The sequence below is a fragment of the Hippocampus zosterae genome, chromosome 11, assembly GCF_025434085.1.
Source record: "Hippocampus zosterae strain Florida chromosome 11, ASM2543408v3, whole genome shotgun sequence".
Lineage (NCBI taxonomy): Eukaryota > Metazoa > Chordata > Actinopteri > Syngnathiformes > Syngnathidae > Hippocampus > Hippocampus zosterae.
Genome location: NC_067461.1, coordinates 18,121,223 through 18,144,738, shown reverse-complemented (window position 1 = coordinate 18,144,738; position 23,516 = coordinate 18,121,223). Strand labels below are relative to the sequence as shown.

At 40.8% G+C, this 23,516-nt stretch overlaps 1 protein-coding gene across 1 annotated transcript in view; it reads left to right on the top strand.

The window, feature by feature from the left end:
* Positions 1–9,935: 9,935 nt before the first annotated feature.
* Positions 9,936–23,516, top strand: part of LOC127610097 (inositol polyphosphate-5-phosphatase A-like) — a 161,145-nt gene continuing 147,564 nt past the window's right edge. Inside the window, exon 1 of the mRNA XM_052079831.1 lies at positions 9,936–10,078. Coding sequence (XP_051935791.1) covers positions 10,001–10,078 — 78 coding nt within the window. The 5' untranslated portion in view covers positions 9,936–10,000. The remainder of the gene's footprint in view (positions 10,079–23,516) is intronic.

The following is a 23,516-nucleotide window of genomic DNA, read 5'->3' as shown; positions in this document are numbered from 1 at the left end:
TACATTTAAGGCCCAAGTACTTTAAAACTACTTCTGGCAAATTGGACAACAATAGAATTGCTTTTCAAAATTTCATCGAGCTTTTCTAGACTCCATGTTTCAGTGGCTTCCATTGACCTACAAGGTACACAAGGGCTGAGATCGGGGCTCTTCAGGTTGATCTAATGTTGTCTTCTTAGGCATTCTTGTGTATTTTTAGCTTAATGTTTTGGGTCATTATCCAGTTGAATTTCTTGTGGCTGCCACCAAGCTTTTACACACTTCTTCTTCTTCCGCACCGCTTGATCCTCACTAGGGTCGCGGTGGGTGCTGGAGCCTATCCCAACACTGTGCAGCACATTTCAATGCCTTGATAGTTTTGAGATGTCATGAACCTTGCATATACTCAAGACAACCATGGCCAAATTCACAAAGAATGAACTATGGCCGCTGATCGCGCTTCATTTGCACCCGCGGTTTGCCCCATCTTAACATCATGAGATGCCAGCATAAACATGCCCACAACGTTTGGAAGCAGAGTGCCCTTGATGTCCTCCTAGTTGCAATAAACCACACATGGCAAAGTATAAATGTTGGCTTCACACCAGTAACACTGTGGCGGAACAATGGCAGAAGAGAAAGATTACATTTTCACAATGTGAGCTTGGAGTCCTGACCCCAGAGGGGCGGATTGGACTGTAAGAAAACTGTTGTCATTTGTCACCAAAATTCACATGGACGTCTCTGTGCATGCCCACATCAAGTTCTGAAGGGATCGCCTCACCATTTTGAATTTAATGGCCATAAGCATCTTCATCATGAAGCAACATTAAGGTCAAGTCAGTGCATATAGAGAGGAAGGCGTCAATATCCAAAAAAATCGAAAATCTTTATCATTAAATCTTATCATTTTGATATTTAAACAGATTGATGTAGTCACAGGCAGAGATTTCCAGATTAGTTTTGGCAATTATTGATCACAGTTTTCTGACATCAAGTGACGATTTAATCAACATCGACGGGGAGAAAAAGGCTCAATGTCCATAAAATCTAAAATAAGGCGGTGATTGTTTTTGATATTTTCCAAAGTTGAAGTGGACATGAGGAAAGATGTGCAGATGAATAGTCAGAACGATTGGTCATACCGGTAGTTTTCTGAAATTACCCGACGTTGAACCTTTTTACATGAAGCGTTTCAAACCCATTGCTCAGAACTCCAAGCAAGAAACACAATGTCTTCCCCTTCGAAATATTCACCCACGAGCACGCCTGGCATGACAATGCCTTCTTCGTGCCACAATCATGGCTGCCATGATCAGGTTCCCACACAGCAGCGCCAAGTTTAGAGCAACTTCTTCAAGACTTATTTGCTTTACTCACTTGCATGTGGCTGGTAGTGCATTACTGAATTATCAATGAGCCTCACTTGCATAGGGGTGGGCAATTTTTCAGGCAAATATATGAACATTACCTCATTGAAATCTGCGCAAATAACACCGGAATAGCAATACACAACCTGCTTGGCAGTACAGTTAGTGAAGCATTTCACATCTGTGCGTGCTTTGTAAATTAGATGTGACGTGTTTGCTCCATTTTTACCATTTTTACACACAATACTTTAGTGAATTCGGTCCGCAGTGTGAGCTGTGGAAAAGCAGTCCCAGAATATATTACCCACCCCATGTTTCACAGTATGTAGTGTATTCTTTGTGTGCTATGTCTTTATTTTTGCATCTGTAAACACAGAGTGAATTTGAGGAAATTGTCAAAGGGCATTATTCAAGATCTTTTATGATGATGATTTTTTTTCAGGTTTGTCTGAAACAGGGAAAATATTCTGCAAGTGAGTATACTTCAAATACGATTTAGCAGAGTTTCCTTTCAGTGATATGAACTTGCCCTCTTATTGTCTGACGAAGCTCAAAGTCAGCTGAGAAAATCCAGCTCACCCTTGATCCTGAAGAGGACAAGTGGTACAGAAGATAAATGGATGGATGGGTCTCTTCCCACCCATCAAGACTGAAATCATGCAACCTTTTTTTTTTTAATGTGTGTGCGCTGGCTATTTCCAAAAATGTGTCCATAAGCAAGCTAGTTATTCAGAATTTTGCAGTATCGTGACATCATAATCTAGATGATTTACAAAATACTGCCCACATATAGCGACGCTCCCCCCGTGACTTGGCTGCTCAGTTGGTTGAAGAGCTGCCATTTTCTTTCCTTGAAAGTGACATCATAAATACATATAGTCTTCTGGACTGCAATACAATTGAAGAACATCACTTGAGAATTGTAGCACCATTAAAAAAAAACATTCCATTGAAAAGGGCTGAATGTGAAGTACTTAATTACTGGTCATTTTTCCACTTGTGTTTACAAATGTATTCACATAGTATGGAAATGCGGTTTCTGAGAAAATTAAGTAATCCGGTAAAAAAAAAAAAAAGAAAATCTCTCTCTGGAGACATCGAGCGCATCTCATCTACTGTATATGAGTGATGCTTCTACATAGCAGCAGACAAAAAACAAACAAACAAAAGAAAAAGCGTTACTTACCGGTAATTCACATCTTAAACTATACTCATTTGCAGGTATGAGAATGCCAGATTATTTCCAAGTTTTCCTATTCTGACACAAGTCATTTTTAAGTACCGGTACTGGTGACACGGGAGGGGGACGGGGGGTAACAGTGTACAGCTGCTTGCTGTCTGGAATTCCAACTATTTTTTTTTCCATTTCCCAGTGTGCAGAAGGTGGAGTTTGTACTGTGTGCTTGTGCGTGCGTGTGTGTGTGTGTGTGTGTGTGTGTGTGTGTGTGTGTGTGTGTGTGTGTGTGTGTGTGCGTGTGTGTGTGTGTGTGTGTGTGTGTGTGTGTGTGTGTGTGTGAGTGGAACCTCTTTATCAGCACACAAGACACACACACTCCCACGCACATAAACATGCACACAGGCACACAAACCCACACAGATACACAGTCGTTGCATTTCCCGCTGGGATATCCTGCCTGCAACTAAGAGTGTAGTATTTACTGACTGTTAAGCAACACATTGCCTCTACTCTTATCTGTGTGCACAGACTTCCAGGACTGTATTTGTCCTGTTATTTTTAGGACTATTTCCACTTTGTCTGCCTTCAAGCTGTTTGATTAGTATAAATGTACGTGGTAGAGGCATGGCCCTGTTTTCAACGGCAAACTAATTGGCTGAGATCTTTGGTGGAGCTAAGCTACCTGATATGATGCTTGAAGGTATCCTTTGCGTTGACAGGTTTGCCCTTTCATGATCGTGACGGCTCTAACGGGTTGGCATTGAAACACTTTAGTTACCGTTTCCCTTGGAGGGCCGTTATGACTGAAACCATTTAAAAAGTCAATAATAATGGTTTATTCAACTATTGTTGAAGTTACTCTCATGAGGGGTTTGGTCACAAGAAAATGCATACAATATGTCTTTTATTTACTCCATATGAATGAACGAGATGAATATGAAATGTTTAATTTGACAGGAGATATATTAGTAAGCATCATGGAAGTTGACATGTTTGATTTGCCTTCGCGGGCAACATAAAATGATGTGGTGGTGAGTTTGACACCTGCGACTTCGAAAGAAAGCCAGAGGAAACACCCACATTCAATCACCTCAAGTAATTTATGCTAACAAAAGACTAGGAAACAAAAGAGACTCCAGGAAGTCATGCAGCAACTGAACTGTGGTTTGAAGGAAAAAAAAACCCTAAAAAAAGTACTTGTCTCACTAGTCTCTGTTCATGACAAGCCAGTGAGTGATAATTTAGTCCTCTTTATTTTATATATATATATATATTTATATTTATATATATATATAATATCTATATTTTATTTTATACAATTATTATAAAACTTTAAAAACAATTTGTTTCAAGCCAGATATTCCTCCCCTCTGTCTTTCGCAGAGAAAATGATATCTAGGCAGTGAACAGGGTCAATATCTTAACATGCTTCTAAATGTATAGATTTTTAGGCTAGTTTGATCCCTGATCAGCTAAATTCTGTATGGCCACAGACCCAAATCCATTGACAAATACCTTTGAATACTTCTTCTGTCACATGCCACGCCACTTTCAGTGCGCAGCTCCAATGACAGACACAGCTGCGAGCACATGCTCTGGCAGTCATCGCTCAGCGCCTCCACTTACTAGGTACACATACCAGGACATTCATGAGCCACCCTTGAGCACAGCTGGATCCGAACCAAAATGCAATGCACGCACCTCAGCAAAGTGAAAATATACCGAACATGTTTATCCATCCGCGACCCTAGTGAGGATTGAGCGGTTCGGAAGATGAATGAATGAATGAATGTTTATCCATCACATTCCACTGCATGAGTGGGAACCAAAATACACAATGTATGTTGACATATGTGGCTTAATCAATACAAAAAGTTCAAGGTTTCTGTTTGCCTCATCTGTCCTCCTCAGGAGCTTATTGTGTGCTTATCCGGTGTGTCACATCCCTGCCCCAAGCTACTGACCCCCCCAGCTACCTTGAACTGAAGGCGGCTATTTTTGGTCGCAGGCTTCCTTCAAATCACCAGGGGAGATCTGAAAATTCTGCGTGAAACGCATGTCTGTCTAATGATCGTTAAATGACGCCACATGTTGAGTTTCACACGCAAAACCTGTCAGGCCACAATTGGTATTTCATGTTCCAAAATCCCAATGACGCAACCTTTGGCTTGCTTCATTGGAATATGTTGAGCACGATTACCAAAAATAATTTCGAGGTAAAATATTACACTCAATGTATCATCAAGTGACTTTACTGCCTAAACATTGTAAAGAGGTACAACGAAGGACCACACAGTCCATTCTGGGTTGCTTGGTTGACCTCCAGTTTCTTCAGATGTAGAATCCATTTTACCAACAGATCATCAAAACTGATAGAGTGAATCTGTTCCAGGGTCACGCTGTGACCACCATAAAACCTTTTTATATGAAAATGCAATATTCTAACCTTCTAATAAGTGTAATAGGACATAAACCACACCACAATTAATTTAAAATGAAAACACTTCTTACCCATTGATGAGGGAAGATGATTACCCAAGGCCAGCCAACTTCCAACTGTTTAATGTTTCCTAGTGTCATACAATTGTAAAAACAAGTCACAGCTGAACAGTAACAGTCAAACAACACACATTTCAGCATGTATACTATCAGAAAGTGCAACCATAATCTCTCTCTCTCTCTCTCTCTCTCTCTCTCTCTCTCTATATATATATATATATATATATATATATATATATATATATATATATATATATATATATTGTATACATATATGTATCGAAGTGAGTGGTTTCATACCACAGTTTGCAAGGTCAAATTTGCATTTTACACCTCATTTAAATGCAGTGAATAGCAAAACTGTTAATCTACTGCCAAGACAACCATCAAAAGAAAATAGAAGAAGAACCTCCGAGACCGTCCCATAAGGCTTTGCTGTGCTCGCGTCACCTACTGATGGCAGTCAGAGGTTGAGGGAAGCTCCGTGCTACTTATGTAGAAGCTGCTTTGGCTGGCTACTAATGGACGTAAACATGTTCCCGAGTCACTCCTAAATCAGTAATCATCGCCTGCGTGGCAGCAAATAAGCAAGTCAAGTCAAGTCAAGTCAACTGAACAGTATTTATAGAGCACTTTTAAACAGCCATTGCTGCATACAAAGTGCTGTACATGGAGCAATTTAATATATACAATAAACAAAAAGTCAAACAAATCGGTAATAAAGATGGTAGAAAGCACCAAACAGTAAAGCCAAGAACAAATCTAAGTCATGCTGATTCGAATGCCAAAGAATACAAGTGAGTTTTGGGGAGGGTTTTGAAGATGGGCAGCGAGGAGGCTTGCCGAATGTTCAGTGGGAGGTCATACCAGAGAGAGGGACCAGCAACAGAAAAGGCTCGACCCCCTCTGAGCCTCTGTTTAGTTCTTGGTAGTTCTAATAATGTCTGGTCCACAGACCTGAGGCGCCGGGCAGGTGTGTAGGGGCGGATGAGCTCAGAGAGGTGAGGTGGCGCGAGATTATTCAGAGATTTGAAAACAAAGAGGAGGATCTTGAAAATAACTCTAAAATGAATGGGGAGCGGGGCGGCCCGGTAGTCCAGTGGTTAGCACGTCGGCTTCACAGTGCAGACGTACTGGGTTCGATTCCAGCTCCGGCCTCCCTGTGTGGAGTTTGCATGTTCTCCACGGGCGTGGGTTTTCTCCGGGTGCTCCGGTTTCCTCCCACATTCCAAAAATGTGCATGGCAGGCTGATTGAACACTCTAAATTGTCCCTAGGTGTGAGTGTGAGTGCGAATGGTTGTTCGTCTCTGTGTGCCCTGCGATTGGCTGGCAACCGATTCAGGGTGTCCCCCGCCTACTGCCCGGGGACAGCTGGGATAGGCTCCAGCACCCCCCGCGACCCTAGTGAGGATCAAGCGGTTAGGAAGATGAACGAATGAATGAATGAATGAATGAATGAATGAATGAATGAATGAATGAATGAATGAATGAATGAATGAATGAATGAATGAAGTAATGGGGAGCCAGTGACGGGATGCCAGAGTAGGAGTTATGTGCTCCCTCTTACGAGTACCAGTCAAGAGGCGAGCAGCGGCATTCTGGACCAGCTGAAGGCGCTTAATGGAGGACTGGCTGACTCCAAAGTAAAGGGCCTTGCAGTAATCGAGCCGGGATGTGACAAAGGCATAAATTACTGTCTCAAAGTGTTCATGAGAGAGGTCGAAGAAACCACGCTAAATGCTAAGACAACCTAAAAGTGAATCGGCTAACATTTTTTTAACACTGCAATTAAGTGCTTGGGGGATTGATTTTACTTTTCACTGATGTCTGGCTGGAACCGCGCTATAGCCGAAAACATCCAACTTTGATCAACAAGACAGCATGACAATTAATACTCGCTAAACAGAACCAAAACTGGAAAAACATAGCTTCTGTTAAGGTGTTTGGCAGAGTGACCTTGAAAGTTAAACTTATCTTAATATAGTATTGTATAAAATATTTATAATTCAACAAAACCTTTTGCACAATAAATGTTATTGTTGAGCTTTTTTTTAAAAAAAAGTTTTTTTTCTTTGCTTACAGACAAGAAAATATGGTTTGCTGCTATACCTAATGTGAATTTAAGAATTAAAATCTGATGATTCTATAGAAAAAAAAACATTTGTTCATTCATTATGTTATATATTTTTTTTAATTCAATATAACACTTGCTTCGGGTCCTTCGGATTAACATGAAAAAAGCTCTTCAAAATTAGAATGGTGCGCCTGAAAATAAAGTACCGTAATTGGTTTGCAAACAAAAACCCCCAATTATTTTAAGCCTTGTTGAGAAGATCAAGGACTGCATGATGTATATATTTTAGCAAACGTTAGGATTGTTCCCAGAATGGAAAGAGCAATTATAGTCTTACGTCTGATGCACAACATGTTGGAACATGCGTGTCAGGTCAGGCCCATTTCATTATTTGCAGAAACAACATCAGTTTCAAGCTCCAATGGTATTTTTTAGAAGTACTTTAAGCCCTCCTTTGGCAGTCATAAATTCCCCATTGAGACTCTTGTGAAAATCATGAATTGGTGTTCGTGAAACGTAGCTCCACATGCAGACGGAAAAAGAGTGTTTGGCTGATTAGCTGGCCATGGAAATTGTAACAGGGCTGTATCAAGGGCTGTGTAAAGGGAACCGCTGCAACAAGGGAGCAGAATACAACACAGAATGATCCCATATGTATTATTTTTAACACATTATCCAAGAATCAAATATCTTTAAATATATAATAACCCGTTTGAAAAGTTGACACTAGCTGCACGATGTAAAAAGAACACTGCATTGTAAAGTCGAAAAAAAAGAGACATTGAAAGAAATGGCCTGGATTTATAAAATCTAATGAAGTCCCACATCACTTAAACGTACATGTAATGTTGTGTTAAAGTGAGTGTCATCAGGAACTCTGAGTCCATCTCCGTTTGCCTGAAACGGAGTAAGTGTCCTTGGGTGTCTTGAAAGGCGCTTATAAATAAAATGTATTATTATTATTATATTACACCTTGAGACCTTGGGCTATTTTCTTCCCTCCGTCTTTATGTCTTGTGAAGTTGTCTCATAGTCTATCATGGTATCAGTGACGGGCTGTGAGGCTGCTGGGTCCTGGAGGCTCAAAGGTCCTCTTAGGTTCAGCCCGCCGTTTCCTACGCCCGCCAGTACGTCCCCTCCTGGCCTGTCACATTCTGATGAGGGTCCCTCACATTTCTCAGCCTCTGTGAAGACTTCATACGGTTTGAAGCTGTTAAACATGTTTGTGGCCAAATCATCACAATGAAGGTTGAATTAAGCTCCCTGGGCAGGGTTTCACGTGTTTGATCATAAAAACTGTGAAAATATTCGTCTTCGGTCCACAACTATTTCAGTTGTGCAAAAGAGAGCCTGGTATTTACTGAAACAGTCACTCACTTGCACACATGCTCTCTCTCTCTCTTTCTCTCTAACATGAAAATTTAGAAGTGCAAGTCGAAAATTTAGAGGCACAAACTGGATAGTGGACTTGCAACGTAGATATTCACTCCAGTTATTTTCCCTCTATTCCTGATAAATGGGCAGAAGAGTGGAGCAGAAGTATGCTAGCAACAATAAGTACAATCGGAATTTGTTTCTCTCAAGCTTGTTTTGCCTCACATGGAAGACCTTCTCCTCTTTATTCGCTGCTGCAGCAATGTAAAACAAGAAGAGGTTGCAGCAGAAAAAAGGGTTTCCTTGTCAAGGCAAAAAAAGATAAAGGGAAACTAATTACAGTCGTATTTTATTTCCCTACTTGGGTTAAATAAACACATTATAGAAGATGAGATGAAGTCTCGTTTTCTATTTTTCAATGGTTGGCGTGAGGCTATGCGAGTTAATCAACAACGGGACACATGGTTTGGACATCACGCACAGATGGGGTGTGTGTGTGTGGGGGGGGGGCGCATTTTGTCAGGTGACAGTACAGACAGGCAATTTGAAATTAAATCGGGAAATCCAAACATTTTCCCCAAATTCCCAATAACTACCACAGCCCCTGCCTGTGTGTGTATGAATATCTTGAATCGGTTTGCCAGGTTTGTCTCCAAGATAAATGCGTGTGCCTGATCAATAAATGCACGTTCTACACTTGAACATTTCCAAATGATAAGTCGTGATAAATGCATACATATAATTTAAAAAAACCACGTGAAAATTGTGCAAATATTTTTGAATCAAACATTTTGCAATTCACCAATATTTTTGTGGATCTGACTTTGTTGGCCTGATAAACACGTGAAAGTTTTATTTGTGTGACTAATTTTGTGACATATCTCTACCCACATGTAGACCGGATGCCCCACTATCAGATGAGCTCTGTTGTGTCAACAGCCCTAAAGTTGTGATACTAGACTCGCCCCTGCTGTCAGCCATATGCGTTTCAGGCCAATTTACCTCACAAGTCCGAGACGCGCATCGCTCATGTTTAACATCTGTGTTTATAGTGCATTGGCCCTTTAAGAGAGCCCCGTGTTTCCGATTGGCACCGTGACGTCACAGCAGTGCGGGACTCCAGCCTATCGTGTGTGCACACTGAATGCAATGGTCCTGGTTAGAGTCCTGCTTTACGAGGGACACTTTTACACTGTTCCAAGCAAGGAAAAGGTTGATCCATGAAATGAAGCAGACCCCACAGGCGCTCGCCGTGGATTAAAACGGAAACTTTTACGATGGAGATGTGACAAGCAGCACGCCAACGACCGTCGCCAGCGGACCTTGCTCTGCAAAGCAACTCCTTGGAGATGCACGGTCACTGCTGAAAAATATGCTCCAGCCAAGCCACCACCTCAGCCCCGGCGTCATTCGCGAATTGCCCGTGTTTTAAGCAGCTTTCTTAGACGTCCGCCTCCGCTCGCTGGTTTGATTGCCTACTCGTGAAGTTCGCCATCCAGTCTTCTACCCACCTGCAGGAGAGAATCATGGCTGGAAAGCTGACTACGGCGCAAGGCACAGGAATACTGCTCGTGACAGCCAACGTCGGATCCCTGTTCGAGGATGTGAGTTTCTCCGTTTCCATCTTCCCCCTTAACGCCCCCACCCATTTTCCTGCGCTGTGCACGTACTTGTTTATTGCTTTTACGTTTTCAGACACGTTTTGTATGCGTTACTCTTCCAACCTTTCAGCTTGTCACGACTCGCGCGTTTCAAGTCGCCCGCGGTAGCCTAAACTGAAACGGTCTCGCGCAGAAACACGCGAGGCTGTCATAGTTCTCTCATAAACACACTCAGTGGCTCTTTATGTTCAACGTTTCCTGTTGTGTGTTTGCCATGGCCCACTTTCTCTCTCGTGTCGTGTGTGCGTGTACTGTATCTGTGTGTGCGCGCGCGCGTGTGTGTGAATAAATGATCAAGATTTCTATATATGTGTGTGTGTGTGTGTGTGTGTTTGTGTGTGAGAGAACATGATCAAGATTCAGTGAAACAGGAGCTTCACGACACAAGCCCACGTTGTTGTCTGGTTGCCATCTCTAATAAAACCTGAGCAAAGGGTGATAATTATTCCCTCCCCACCAACACACACAATCTTATATAAGTGTCATCGATTTTTGCGAATGGTGCGGTTAATAACTAAACAAGATCTAATAGCGTTTCATTTGTCACTAGAGGTTTCTGGAACGAACGGCAGTGTGGATTGTCTTGAGCTTTTTCATTGCAGTGAAATTTTAACACTAGTCAAAATTCTGAAATAGACCACTGTGTCTGTCTAAAGTTGTAGACAACTTGCAAACCGATGTCCTCATAACAGCTCAGGACAGTGTTACGGGATTTACCTCACCTCATTGATTTTGCTTCTTCTTTGGCTTTTACTCTGAACTTTATGTGAAGTTAGCAGGGGCAAAGCAGCCTCTCCATGAGTCGCTGCTTACTATTTATGGTTTGTTCTTATCTTTACGCTTTTCATCCTTCGTAACAGTGGTTGACTTATTTTTACACTTGCACAGCAGAACTTCGGCTGTGGCTGTTCATAGCAATTTTTTTCCTGCAAATTCTGGTCATATACTCCTGATTTGTTCCTAAACGTGACATTTTGGATTCCACTGTATGGTATTGAAAGTTTTTTTCTATGCTTTTGTGACATTGACATCAATGGCTAACCCAGTTCCTTTAAATCAGGGTAAACAAGAGAGTTTCTCAAATGCTCCAAAGCCTCAGTGTCACTTTCAGTGGTGTTAGGAGTGTGTCTCCCTTTTGTTACACAATGGAAGAGTTCTCCCTCTGTGGCCTATAAATATCCCGGCTCTCAACCCAGCTTTGAATGTCTCATGGCTTTTTCTCCCCCAGACTTTGAAAAGACGGAGCCAAAATGTCCATGGGAGTTTGTTTGTGTTCTTTGAGTGAGTGAGTGAGTGAGTGAGTGAGCGCGCTCTCCTGGTTCTTTTTATAGCTCCTCGTGTGTTGGTACCCCTGAAGTAACAGTTGAATGAAGTCTTTGTGGACTTGGATTCCAAATTTAGGTCTGCTCATGAGAAGGGTCATGTGAGACCCTGATGTCTAAACAACGTGGTAGCTAAGAGACCATCTGAATTTGGTTCTTTCTTCATAGTATTTCATTATTATATGTGTAGATAAGAAATGATACTTGCTAATGTATACAGATTAATTCATTTGTGGACAAATGTTTTATGTTGACCGATTGCTTAACTTGTGTATGACTTTTTTGTTGGCTGTACAACTCAGAGTATTCTCAATTTAAACGAATTCCAGATTTATGCTACACCAGGGGGAGGGAACTCCACTGCCTTTTAGATCCATATCCTGCCTGTTTTTGATCCCTCCTTACGCCAACACATCTGATCCAATCGATCATGATCGTTTCAGGCCTCTACGGAGCTTGCTGATGAGCTGTATGTTTCTAGCATTTGGAAAACATGTTCAAATGAGAGGAACTGAAACGTGTATCCTGCTGTTGACCCCCTCGGTCAACTGAACCTACTTCAATAATTTCATAGTCATCATTAGTTTTTAGTAGTTTTCCTGAACTGAATTATAGGGTTTAATGTTTTAAAGCATCACAAAGCCAAGTCTAAGTTAGTGTTTCCTGAAATTAACTTCATTACTTCCTGTGTTTATTTACAGTATATCTTTACATTTTCTGTGAAGTTTATTTGCATAGTGGGAATAAAATTACTTTTCAGAACTCTTCTTAGGGAGACTTTTCCAATATCAAAAATACCAAATTGCGATCCCTTTCTGTCACTCAGTGCTGTCATTTGTCTAGATGCGCTTTTCCTGCTTTTTCTCTTGTCTGTATAAAGGGCACGGGAGCATAAAGGGACTGACCAAGTCGTCCAGGGCATTTTCTGCCTTTAGAGGTAGTAACGATTGGCTGGCAACCGATTCAGGGTGTCCCCCGCCTACCGCCTACTGCCCGGAGACGGCTGGGTTGGGCTCCAGCACCCCCCGCGACCCTAGTGAGGATCAAGCGGTACAGAAGATGGATGGATGGATGGAGGTAGTAACTGTAACAGGTGCGGGGTGCCACCTGTCTAAGACTACTGCAATGCCGGGGTAGAGAGTAACGTTTCACACTCCCAGTTACTTCTCCAACCCTGTTTTGCTGAAAACACTTGTTGCTGTCCGACAGTTATTGCCTGCGTCTCAACAGATGCTGACATAGACGTCATACTGTACATCTGTAGTAATTACGTGGTTTACAGCTGGGGTCCCCAACCTTTTTTGTCCAACGGACCAGTTTAATGTCAGACAATATTTTCAGGGAACAACCTGATGAATACAATGGCCGCACCAAAGTAATATGATATGACCTGCATGAAACTTGTGGTGTTTTCTAGATATAATAATAAACAGGCATCATGACACGAGGAATGTGCTATCTGGCCGCAACACTCTGTGGTCGCTATGATAACGTTTAAACGTGCCTTCAAAATAAGACACACTGCAAATAAAAAGTCCATGAAAAATATCACTCACTATCATCGCATATTATGCAGAGTAGCTTGGTGCGTCGGAATCTCCCGTTAAGATGAATCCGTATTTTAAATAGGACTCCTGATACTGTCTATTAAATGTAGCCTTCTTTTTCTTGAAAGTCAGAGGCTCCTCGTCTGTCTCCTAATTTTGCTAGCTGTTGGGTTTCATTTTCGCGGTAACATATCACGTGACCGAGAAGGGCGCCTTGACCTGTGTCAAGAGTGACATACTGTAGACGGCTGTAACAGAGGATCCGATAATTTTTCAAAATAAAACATCTTTCAGATTTCGAAATGAATAAAACGGAAGTAATGTAAGTTATTTAATCTTTCTGTGCGGCCCGGTACCAAATGACCCATGGAGCGGTAGAGCGCACACAGTTGCGGCACTATACTGCCTTGCTGAGCGTTGTGTAAAACGCACGAGTGAATAAATGCCGGCATCACGGTTGCTGATGGCGATGCAGAAGTTTTGCAGAAAAAGAGCTTGACAAAAGTAATTTTCCTTTATTATTTCCTCTAAGATTATTTTGTCCTTTTCATCTTGCATGCTGATGGTGGGTAGAATGTTTTGTGGTAAATGTAATTGGGAAGAAAAAAAAACATTCCTATTTTTCTAATAACAATAATAACTATAATGATGGATAATACTTAGTATATTAGTCGGTTACAGAATCAAATCAAACATTCTTGGTTGGGATAGTGGAATGCTTTAATGTGGTATTCTTCTTGTGACTTATAGAAAAGCATTGCAGTACTTGCAAGCACATAATTGTTCTATAATGTTGTAAAAAGATCTTTGGCTCCGTGCTGCCACTCACTTTAAAAGGGCTATCCCGCATTTGCCGTCCATGAAATTGCCCATGTGATTATAAATGACAAGTGAAAGCTGATTAAAGCTTTCATTTTTACCTTGAAAGGGATTCTTCACAATTGTACAATGTTTTGTCCACAATTAATTTGGTAATGAGATAATTTTTCATGCACGTTTAATAACTTTAAACATAATTTTACAATATCCTCCTGACTGGCTGTTCATTGAACGTGTTTCAAGATAACTGTTGTGTGTAGAGCAGGGGTGCCCAACCGCCGGTCCGTGGGGCATTTTGTACTGGGCCGCTCAATAAGAACTTAAATTCATTCCGATGTATTTATTTTAGAATACGAAAGATATTTTATTTTGAAAAATTACCATATTCTGTGTTACAGCCGTCTGTGTCACTCTTGACGCACGTCAAACCACGCTTCTCCATCACGTGGCTGATTCCGCTAAAAACAAAACGCCGGAGCTTGCTAAATGAGTACAATAAACTGTTGGAGATCGCAAATGACGGTGGCCTTAAAAGTACGTTCGAGACAACAACTCTGCCGGTGTTCTGGATTCAAGTTATGGCTGAATACTCTGAGATTGCCACAATAGCACTGTTGCTATTTCCGACATGCTACCTGTGTGAGGCGGGGGTTTTGTGCAGCAATGGCGACTAAAACAAAATTACGAAGTAGACTCGACATAAAGCACACACTTCAGGTGTTATTGTCTCCTATTACCCCGTGATATGACCGTTTGGTTGCAGAAAATCAAGCTCGGGGCTGTGGTGAGTCGTCATTTTCATGCACTTTGAATTTGCGTTGTATAGTATTTTGAAGGCATTAAACATTACCATAGCGATCAGAGTGTTGCAGCCAGATTAGATGTTGTTTATTATTATCTCTGGAAAACACCACAGTGTTCATGCAGCGCTTATCATATTATTTTGTAGTATTTATTAGTTTATTAGTAGTATTTATATTTCTGCCTGCTTCTGCTGGAAATCACAAAAGTTTGAGACCGGGTTCCTCCCTCAGGCAGTTAAACTCATCTCACACTTCATGCTCCTTAAAAATACTCAGCATGGCGTTTGTTTTTAATATCACCTGCGTGGCATCCTGTCCAAATCACTCTTTGTCCCGGAAATTCTCACTGCACATGGGCTTATGCCTGCCTGTTCTTATTAAGTTGTGCACATGGGGATTTGACAAAATTTGCGTTGGAACATTTTTTGTTATTTAAAAAAAAAAAAAAAGTGGAATAACATGCCAGTGTGCAAGCCTTGTTTGCTGTTTCTGTTCAACCCCTGACAATTTTTTGCTCTGCATTATGGCATTGTTTTCTTTCTCTACTCCTTGTTGTTCAATCTGCATCGATTGTCCGGTTGCCATAAATTTGAAAAATATCAGTATAAAGGTGTCTTTTTCATCTCCTAGGCATTTTTCAAGCTAACAAATTAATACCAATCAAGCCGCATGTAAAATTAAAGAAGCCGTTCTTTCACTGAGCGTCTTATAATGTGGTTGAAGTGCTTTGACATTCAAAGATTGAGTTCAGGAAAGCGAGCATATCTCGGAATCCAACAATGATTGAATCGTGAGGGAACCTTGAGACTGAAATGTGCAACACCTCAGACTATGACTATATCTGCCTGCTATAATTTTTTTTCTGTGGCTGTTCCGGTGTTTTTCTGTGTGGAAAAGTTTATGAAACAAAGGTGAGATGATGCTATTTTGGTGCTCTCCGTGGTGTATCGACTTCCAGCTAAGCATAATAGGCTTTTGCGAGAGTTCAAGCTCCAAAATACACTGAGAACTTGACAAAGCAATAATGGTTGATTGAAATGTTCCGAAAATAATCTTCCATTAACCTCTGCGCTGTGTACTTTAATGTCTTATAGTTCATATACTTCACACACCGTATTAACCCTGTTGATTCCGAAGCCTTATGTCAGTGATGTCCATGATCAGGATCATTATCAGACTTCTCAGAGGTTGCAGATAAGCTGATCATTTGAATCAGGTATGTTGGATGAGGGAGACATTAAAGTCTTGCTGGAGGACCGGAGTTGAGCACAACCCGCCATACGTCTACTGATATCATATTTTCATCAACACAGGACATGCATACTGGCTTTAATCAAGCTAACAAATTTCACAACACATTGGAATTGTGACAACGTACATTTACGTTTTGGTCTGGTGTGCAATATTTTGTAAGTTGATGTCATATCTAGGTTATGTTGCTCTGCTGGCTCCCACGAAACACATTTGAAATGCTGCAGGGTTGTGCAGAGCAGAAAAAATATGTTTCGCTTCCTTTCAACTTGATGGACTTAGTCAAAGCCCAAGAGCAAATTGCTTCTGAGCAATAAGGAATCAATTATTAAGAAGGCCTTTAAAGCAAACAAAACCAAACTGTGTTGTCCACTGTGCCATCTCATTATGGCAAATAGTCATCAAATTACCGTATATCCGACAGCCTGTATGTCATTAGCTCGCAACACATTACACAGCAGCATGATCCATTCCACCCCGTAATCCCCCCAAAAACAAACAAACAAACAAACAAAACAAAAACAAAAAAAAACTTTTCAAGTGTTACTAGATTTTGCTGCTTCTCCCGCTCCAGATCATCTAATATCAGGGCTGAGGCAATCCATTTTCCCAAGTGGCAACATGTACTGCATGTACCTACCGAACATACACGCATGATAATGTACACATTAATTTATGTGGCAGTTTGCAGGGAAGTGCTTTCAAAATAGCATTACTTTCTAAATAAAAGTCACCGTAATTATTTTTTAATTATTTAATTAAGATTAAGTTTTAATTTGATTGCAAAAAGACCTCATATCCATCGGTCAGAGACTTGACAGGCCCGTGGGCTTTACTTTTTGTGCGATATTTTGAAAAATAGTGGGGGAATGCTTTCCAGCAATTACGCCTGGTTAAGTTCCAAGGTTGTAACCCCACCCCCAGATTTCTCATAGCCTTGTCAAAGTGCCCGTCAACAAGATACTGACCCCGCTGCTGGGGTCATCTGTGTGTGAACTGAGTTGTTCGACTTCACTCCATTACATGACACAGTCATTTTTCATGTCTGACTAAAATGTTTAAATAGACTATATATGGTAATATCAGTTTGAATTAGTGCTGCAACTGATGAGTTTAATCTGTCAATTATAAATTTTGATTAATTGATGATTCGGAAGGCGGCACGGTGATCGATTGCCTAGTAGGTCCGCCTCACACTGTAGAGGTGCAGAGTTCGATCCCGGACCCGGCCTTCCTGTGTGAAGTTTGTATGTTCTCCCCGTGCCTGAGTGGGTTTTCTCCGGGGGCTCCGGTTTCCTCCCACATTCCAGAAACATGCATGACAGGTTAATGGAACACATTTAATTTCCCCTAGGTGTGAGTGTGAGCGCAAATGGTTGTTTATCTATGTGTGCCCTGCGATTGGCTGGCAACCAGACCACGCCTACTTCCCAAAGACAGCTGGGATAGGCTCCAGCACACCCGCGACTCTTGTGAGGATAAGTGGATTAGAAAAATGGATGGATGGATGATGGATTGTGTAAATAAAATATGTTTTAATTTTCATCCCTAAACTAGGACAAAGTCATTGATAATTGTTTTTCACAAGTATGTATGAAAATGTCTTACTTAGATTTGATTAACAGTCATCAGTCCGCTTTCATGGAGGATTACAGAAACATAAAGTCATTAACTGTTGAAAGGCTAAAATTCAGAGGATTTGGATAATTTTATCTCTAAATGATTAATCAATTATCAAAATAGTCATCGATTAATTTTGATCATGAAATATTTGTTGATTGCTCTATTAATTGTTGCACCTATAAATTGAATGCACGCTTGTTATTGATTTATGTAACAATATACAGTTACAAGTTTGCGGCTCTGCCAACTTGGGTTTGACTTGAACAACATACAGTTGTGACAGCATGGTCCATCTGTGATGAGCCTGTTTTTCTGGTTACACAAAACACATTTGTTGAATACACAGGATATAGAAAAGTCTACACACCACTGTTCAAATGCCTTTTTTTTGTCATATACAGTGACTTGAGACAGGACTGACTTACTCACAATAAGCAGCAGTTTGGCAAATAATGAGCAATCTAATGAAGAAAGAGGTGTCATGCTTTAATGCCGCTCACAGTTGATGTTTACTGTCAAGCTAAACATAAAACACAGAGGATTACATTGTGTATTTGAATCAATCACACTTTTGCCCTTGGAAAGTCCACTTGGCTTGATTCTTAAAAAAATAAAATAAAAAATGCAAAACGTCATTGCTTGCTAGCGGTTAGAATCAATGGTTGCTGTGTTAGAAGCAACAGATATTTTAACACATATAGGGGTGCAACACATGTAGACAGATAATATTGCAATACTCATTGGCATATATTGTTGACCACAAACACAAGCATTTTCATGGATATTGATCAAAAACATTTTCACTGTCGATCAGATCGGGGCGCAAAATCACTTCGATCACATCTTGAATCAAATGAGTCGTTTGGGCGTTCATTACTTGGCTGCAACCAACTGAATCACTCTATTTGATTTCTGTCATCCACTCCCTCTCTGTAGATTGACAGTCCTTTATGATTCCTATTGTCAAAGTTGGCATTTTTGTCTTTAATTTGGCACAGGAAAAAAAAAGGTAAACAAAAGGCAATTGTCATGTGCAGTAGAATTGATGTGAATACCTCTCACCCTGTCTTGATCCAGTAACAGCAGACAAACTATGAACAATCAAGTAAAGCATGTAGCACATCATTACAAATTGAAATATATGGAGGTTAGGAGGATCCATCCGAACCTTTTAACAGATTTGGCCAGCTCTTCAGCACGTGTAATGTGTGTGTGTGTGTGTGTGTGTATGCGTGTGTGTGTGTGTGGGGGGGGGGGGGGTGCGCGTGTGTGTGGTTCTTATCAACGCTGCTCTTTGCAGAGGGTTATCACTTGGTCTTCCCCTCGCAGCAATAAAGCTTCTACTGTGACTCCCTCAACACAATGCAAACCCAGCATTGTCTCTGCGTCTCCCAACCTCTTCCAAATGCTATTTCCAGAATTCAGCTGGGAACAATAGCTCCACCTAAGACATCCTACTAACAACAAGCTATTATTAGGTTTGTCAGGAAGATGCTTTTATCGTCAGTGGCAATCTCTGTCACTAAAAGTATGAATCAAAGGTGCAAGTGTTTTGATGGAGAGACATTCTTTAGCATCACACTGAGAATGTCAGATTGATGTTTTATTTATAGTTTGCTACATTTTGCATGTGTCAATGTGGTGAGAGGTTATTGAATTCACACTTGGCTTCCCTACACATAAGTGCGCACACTGGCCATTTGCCACTTTTGCCATTTGCCTGTCAACGCTCCTTCTCTCGAGTGTGAGTTCATTTCAGGGGCACCTACTAACTGGCCAGTCGACATCTCAGAAAAACCAATGGCGTTCACTGTGCCTGTCCTGCTACTTTGCAAAACATTTTAATCGGCAAGTGTGGCCAGAAAATAGGCTTGCTTGATGAAGAAAAGACAAAAAACTGTGTTGTCTAAAAGGAATTAATGTGACAATTAGGACCCAACCGATGAACAGGCCTGTGGATTAAATGAGCCCGATTTCGGTCTTCTAAACATCGGTAAAAATTGTCGGTAAATGTGTGACGTTTGCCATTTTGTTGTTGATGTTTTTTCCATGTTTGTGGAAGACAAACCAAAATATTGTGGATGAATTCCTGTATTGATAGCACACACTTTGGCATTGACACATAGGTAAAGTTTCCCAAAATGAGCAATATCTGAATCATTTTCAATAGATGGCCTATTTTAAAACGATTTTCATATATAGGGCGCACCACATTTTCAGGCGCATAGAATAGAAGCTACAATAGTGGCTGAGGTTGCGTTATGCATCCACTAGATGGAGCTAAGCTAAAGGAATACAATACAATACAGCTTTATTTGTACAGCGCTTTCACAACCAACGCAGCTGTAAGAAAACACTTTACAGAACATTTAAAATACTATGTCCAAGAAATCTGAATATTGATCCATATATAAGGTGCATCAGAATATAAGGCGTACTGTTGGCTTTCGAATAAATTGAATGCTTTTAGCTGCGCTTTATAGTGTGGAAAATACACGAGATTTTCTTTCCAGTGTCCAGACACTTAACTCTTTCAGTGTCAGCCATTAAAAAAAGGGAACTACTGAGTGCTAGCCATTTAGACGATTCTTTCAAGGCTGACAGATTTGTGTGTTTTATGACCCCCCACAAAAAATGGCTGGGATTTGGGTCCAGCATTCCTATTAGGATGTTAGTGGTAGCTGTAATCCACCGCATTTCTCTGCTGCAAGGTAACATGTTTTTAATCTACCATTGCTGGTTAGAACAGCTTCCCCAGCATTGCTTAATGTGTCTAAATGCGTCTGATACATTTATCCTTTCAAAGGCATTTTAAAATATAAATACTTGAATAAAGTTATATTTAAAAAGGCAATGCATCCTTGAATGCGAGTTAAAATTATGCCGACAACAGCTTTTCATGTCTTTAAGCATGAACAAACATGAAATTGCATGATATTGAATACATTATATCCTGTCAGTATATACATACAGATTACCCAACCAAATCAAATAATAATTTTGATTTGAGCACAGAAAGATTTTACCTCACTAATCCAATTCCAGCGACTCATTTATTTGGCACTTAACTTACAAATTCTCTTATGAGCATCTCTGCTCTGTTGTGCTCATTTTTTGATAGGGAACTTCATCCATCCATTCATTTTCCGAACCGCTTGATCCTCACTAGAGTCGCGGGGGGAGCCTATCCCAGCTGTCTTCGGGCAGTAGGCGGGGGACACCCTGAATCGCAGCCAATGCCAGCCAATCGCAGGGCACACAGAGACAAACAACCATCCACACTCACAATCACACCTAAGGACAATTTCAGAGAGTTCAATCAGCCTGCCACGCATGTTTTTGGAACGTGGGAGGAAACCGGAGTACCCGGAGAAAACCCACGCAGGCCCGGGGAGAACATGCAAACTCCACACAGGGAGGCCTGGAATTGAACCTGGTACCTCTGCACTGTGAAGTCGATGTGCTAACCACTGGACTACTGGGCCACCCTAGGAAACTTCAGTCCTTACAATTATGTGCTGCACTGGGACATTACACAGGTCGTCTGGGCAATTATCTCTCAGCTGGCAGCAAATTATTTCACCCCCGCTGATGCAATGAGAAGCTTCTCATTAGCATGTTGCAATTGGCCAGGGAGCAGAAGGATTCAACTCTGTCGAAATAGATGTCTTTGGAAGTTGTTGAATTGCCCTGCTGAGATGTTTTGGGAACATCTCAGTCTGTGTGTGTGTGTGTGCGTGCGTGTGTGTGTCTGTGTGTGTGTGTGTGCGCGTGTGAATGGGTGTATGTAAAGCTTTGTTCAATGCTTAAGGTGTAGATTAAAGTGCTATACACTGTAAGTGTCCTCTGTTTACCATATACCATTATATATCTTTAAAATTACTCAGCAACAGCGATAGTAGGTAATTTTTTTTGTTTCTGTAATATCGGAATCATCATCCACCCCAAATAAATCCACACTGGTCGGGACCTTTTGACAATGCTCACCGTTGAGCCTGTGTTGTTATCGATTTGTTGTTTCTGCATAAAGGATGTAAACCTGGTAAAACTGCTTATGTAAATATCCTGCCCAAGCCCTTGTTGTACTGTATGACAGATACACCCATTTTTCCTGTACCACGGAAGCAGTGTGGCAGCCCAAGACGTAATGTACTTAGGCTATTTTAAGCTGTCCAATTCACATAAAACTGCCAGACACAAAACAGGACAAGGTTTTTTTTTACAAGGTCTGGCATCTGTTCGCTGCTTCTGGCTTGTAAACTATGTGAAAAAATATTAGTTTGCTGTGTCACATCTTCATTACAAATCACCTCAGAAACGGTGAAATACAAATTCTGAGAGCATATTTTTTGCATATATCAAAGGAAGTAGGTTCCTTTATGAGGCATGAGTCACATTTGAGTAGAATGTAAGTTACCATTTTTTTTCTTGTCTTATTGCTATTGAGTATATACCCTGTGATTGGCTGCCGACCTGTCCAGGGGGTAGGCCGCCTTTTTCCTGAAATCAGCTCGGATTTGCTCCAGCGCATGCTTGACCCGATTAAGGATCCTTGTTTTCTGCTACCAATGAAAAAATAACCTTCAAATGTGGTGCTAATAGTGGCAGCAGCGGCTAACGATTCAAGAGACACAACATGGTCATCTGTCCCACATACAGTGACTAACCCTAGTGTTTAAAATCACATGATCCTGGCATTTTAACTTGCATTACATGCTATTGTCTGAGAAAGTGGACATGTTAGGAAATGTCTTAGAAAAGAACGACACAAGGAACGGAGAGAAACTTTATTTTGATGTGCTTATTCTGCGCCTGTGTGTCACGTAAATACGTTCTCAACGCCGATTGGCTGTTGCCGCTGTTCGTCATGAAATGTTCACTTCAGCTTACCACGTGGAAATAGGCGAACTTTTTGTCATGAGGGAAATCATCTGTATTGAATTTGAAAGCTTATCCACAGAGCTTCCATTGACTAGTATGCAACTCGAATGTGAAACTCTCCTTTGTTTTTCTTTATAGTGTCCCTCTCCGAAATTGAAATTAAGTGTCTGACACATGCAGAAAATGTGATGTTGCCGTCCCAGAGCAAACAGGATGCTGTGAGCATGAGAGTGACGTGAGATAAGAATAGACGACAGCAAAAAAGGTAGAGTAAGGATGCAACACAAAGCCCCCCGCTCCCACTACCACCATACTTGACTCCACTGTTGTACACATAAGAACAATATGAAATAGTTGAGGAACAGGACTGAACTTGTCTCTTTGTTTATATGTCGTTTTCGGGCCCTGAGAAGCTAAACTTCTCTTTGGGATAATCGGGGTCACTTAAATTGCTGGCCCGCAGTTTTTCTCTTCAACGAGTAACATTATGGCACATGTCACTTGACACATTTTGCATGGAAGGGTATAAGGGGATTACTATAATATTAGATAAGATATCCTTTATTTGTCCCACACTGGGGAAATTTACAATATATATTTATATTAGATATTATATTAATTATATTATGTAAAATATATCACACATTTTCTTTCTTTGTTTTCACAATAGAGTTCTGAGTTTAGATTTGGACTTTTGAGATCTGGACAATAAATGTTCTCTTAATTAGATGACGGTGGATCTCACTTTTTAAAAAAAAATTATTATTTCTATTTTATCAATTTAGCTTTGCTAAAGGTCCATACAACCCATTTAGAAATAGTTCAAACCGAAATTAGTCTTTTTTTTTAAATTGCTTGCTGAAAATGTTTGTTGACAGGAAACTCCAGTTTGCGCTTACCTGTATTCAAATGTGAGTTCAAAATGTTGATGACATAAAAAAGGGAAAAAGGTTGTTAATTCGTTATATTGTCACATTTTTATTGTTCCATAAAGCCATTGCTTCAGGCCCCTGGGATTAAGTTCCCAAAAATTGCTCCTCAAAATCGCAAAGTTGCTCCATAAATAAAGTCATTGATTAGCAAAACAGCTCATCAAAGAAAAAAGTCAAGTCCTCTTTTTGTAGCAATCGGTGTG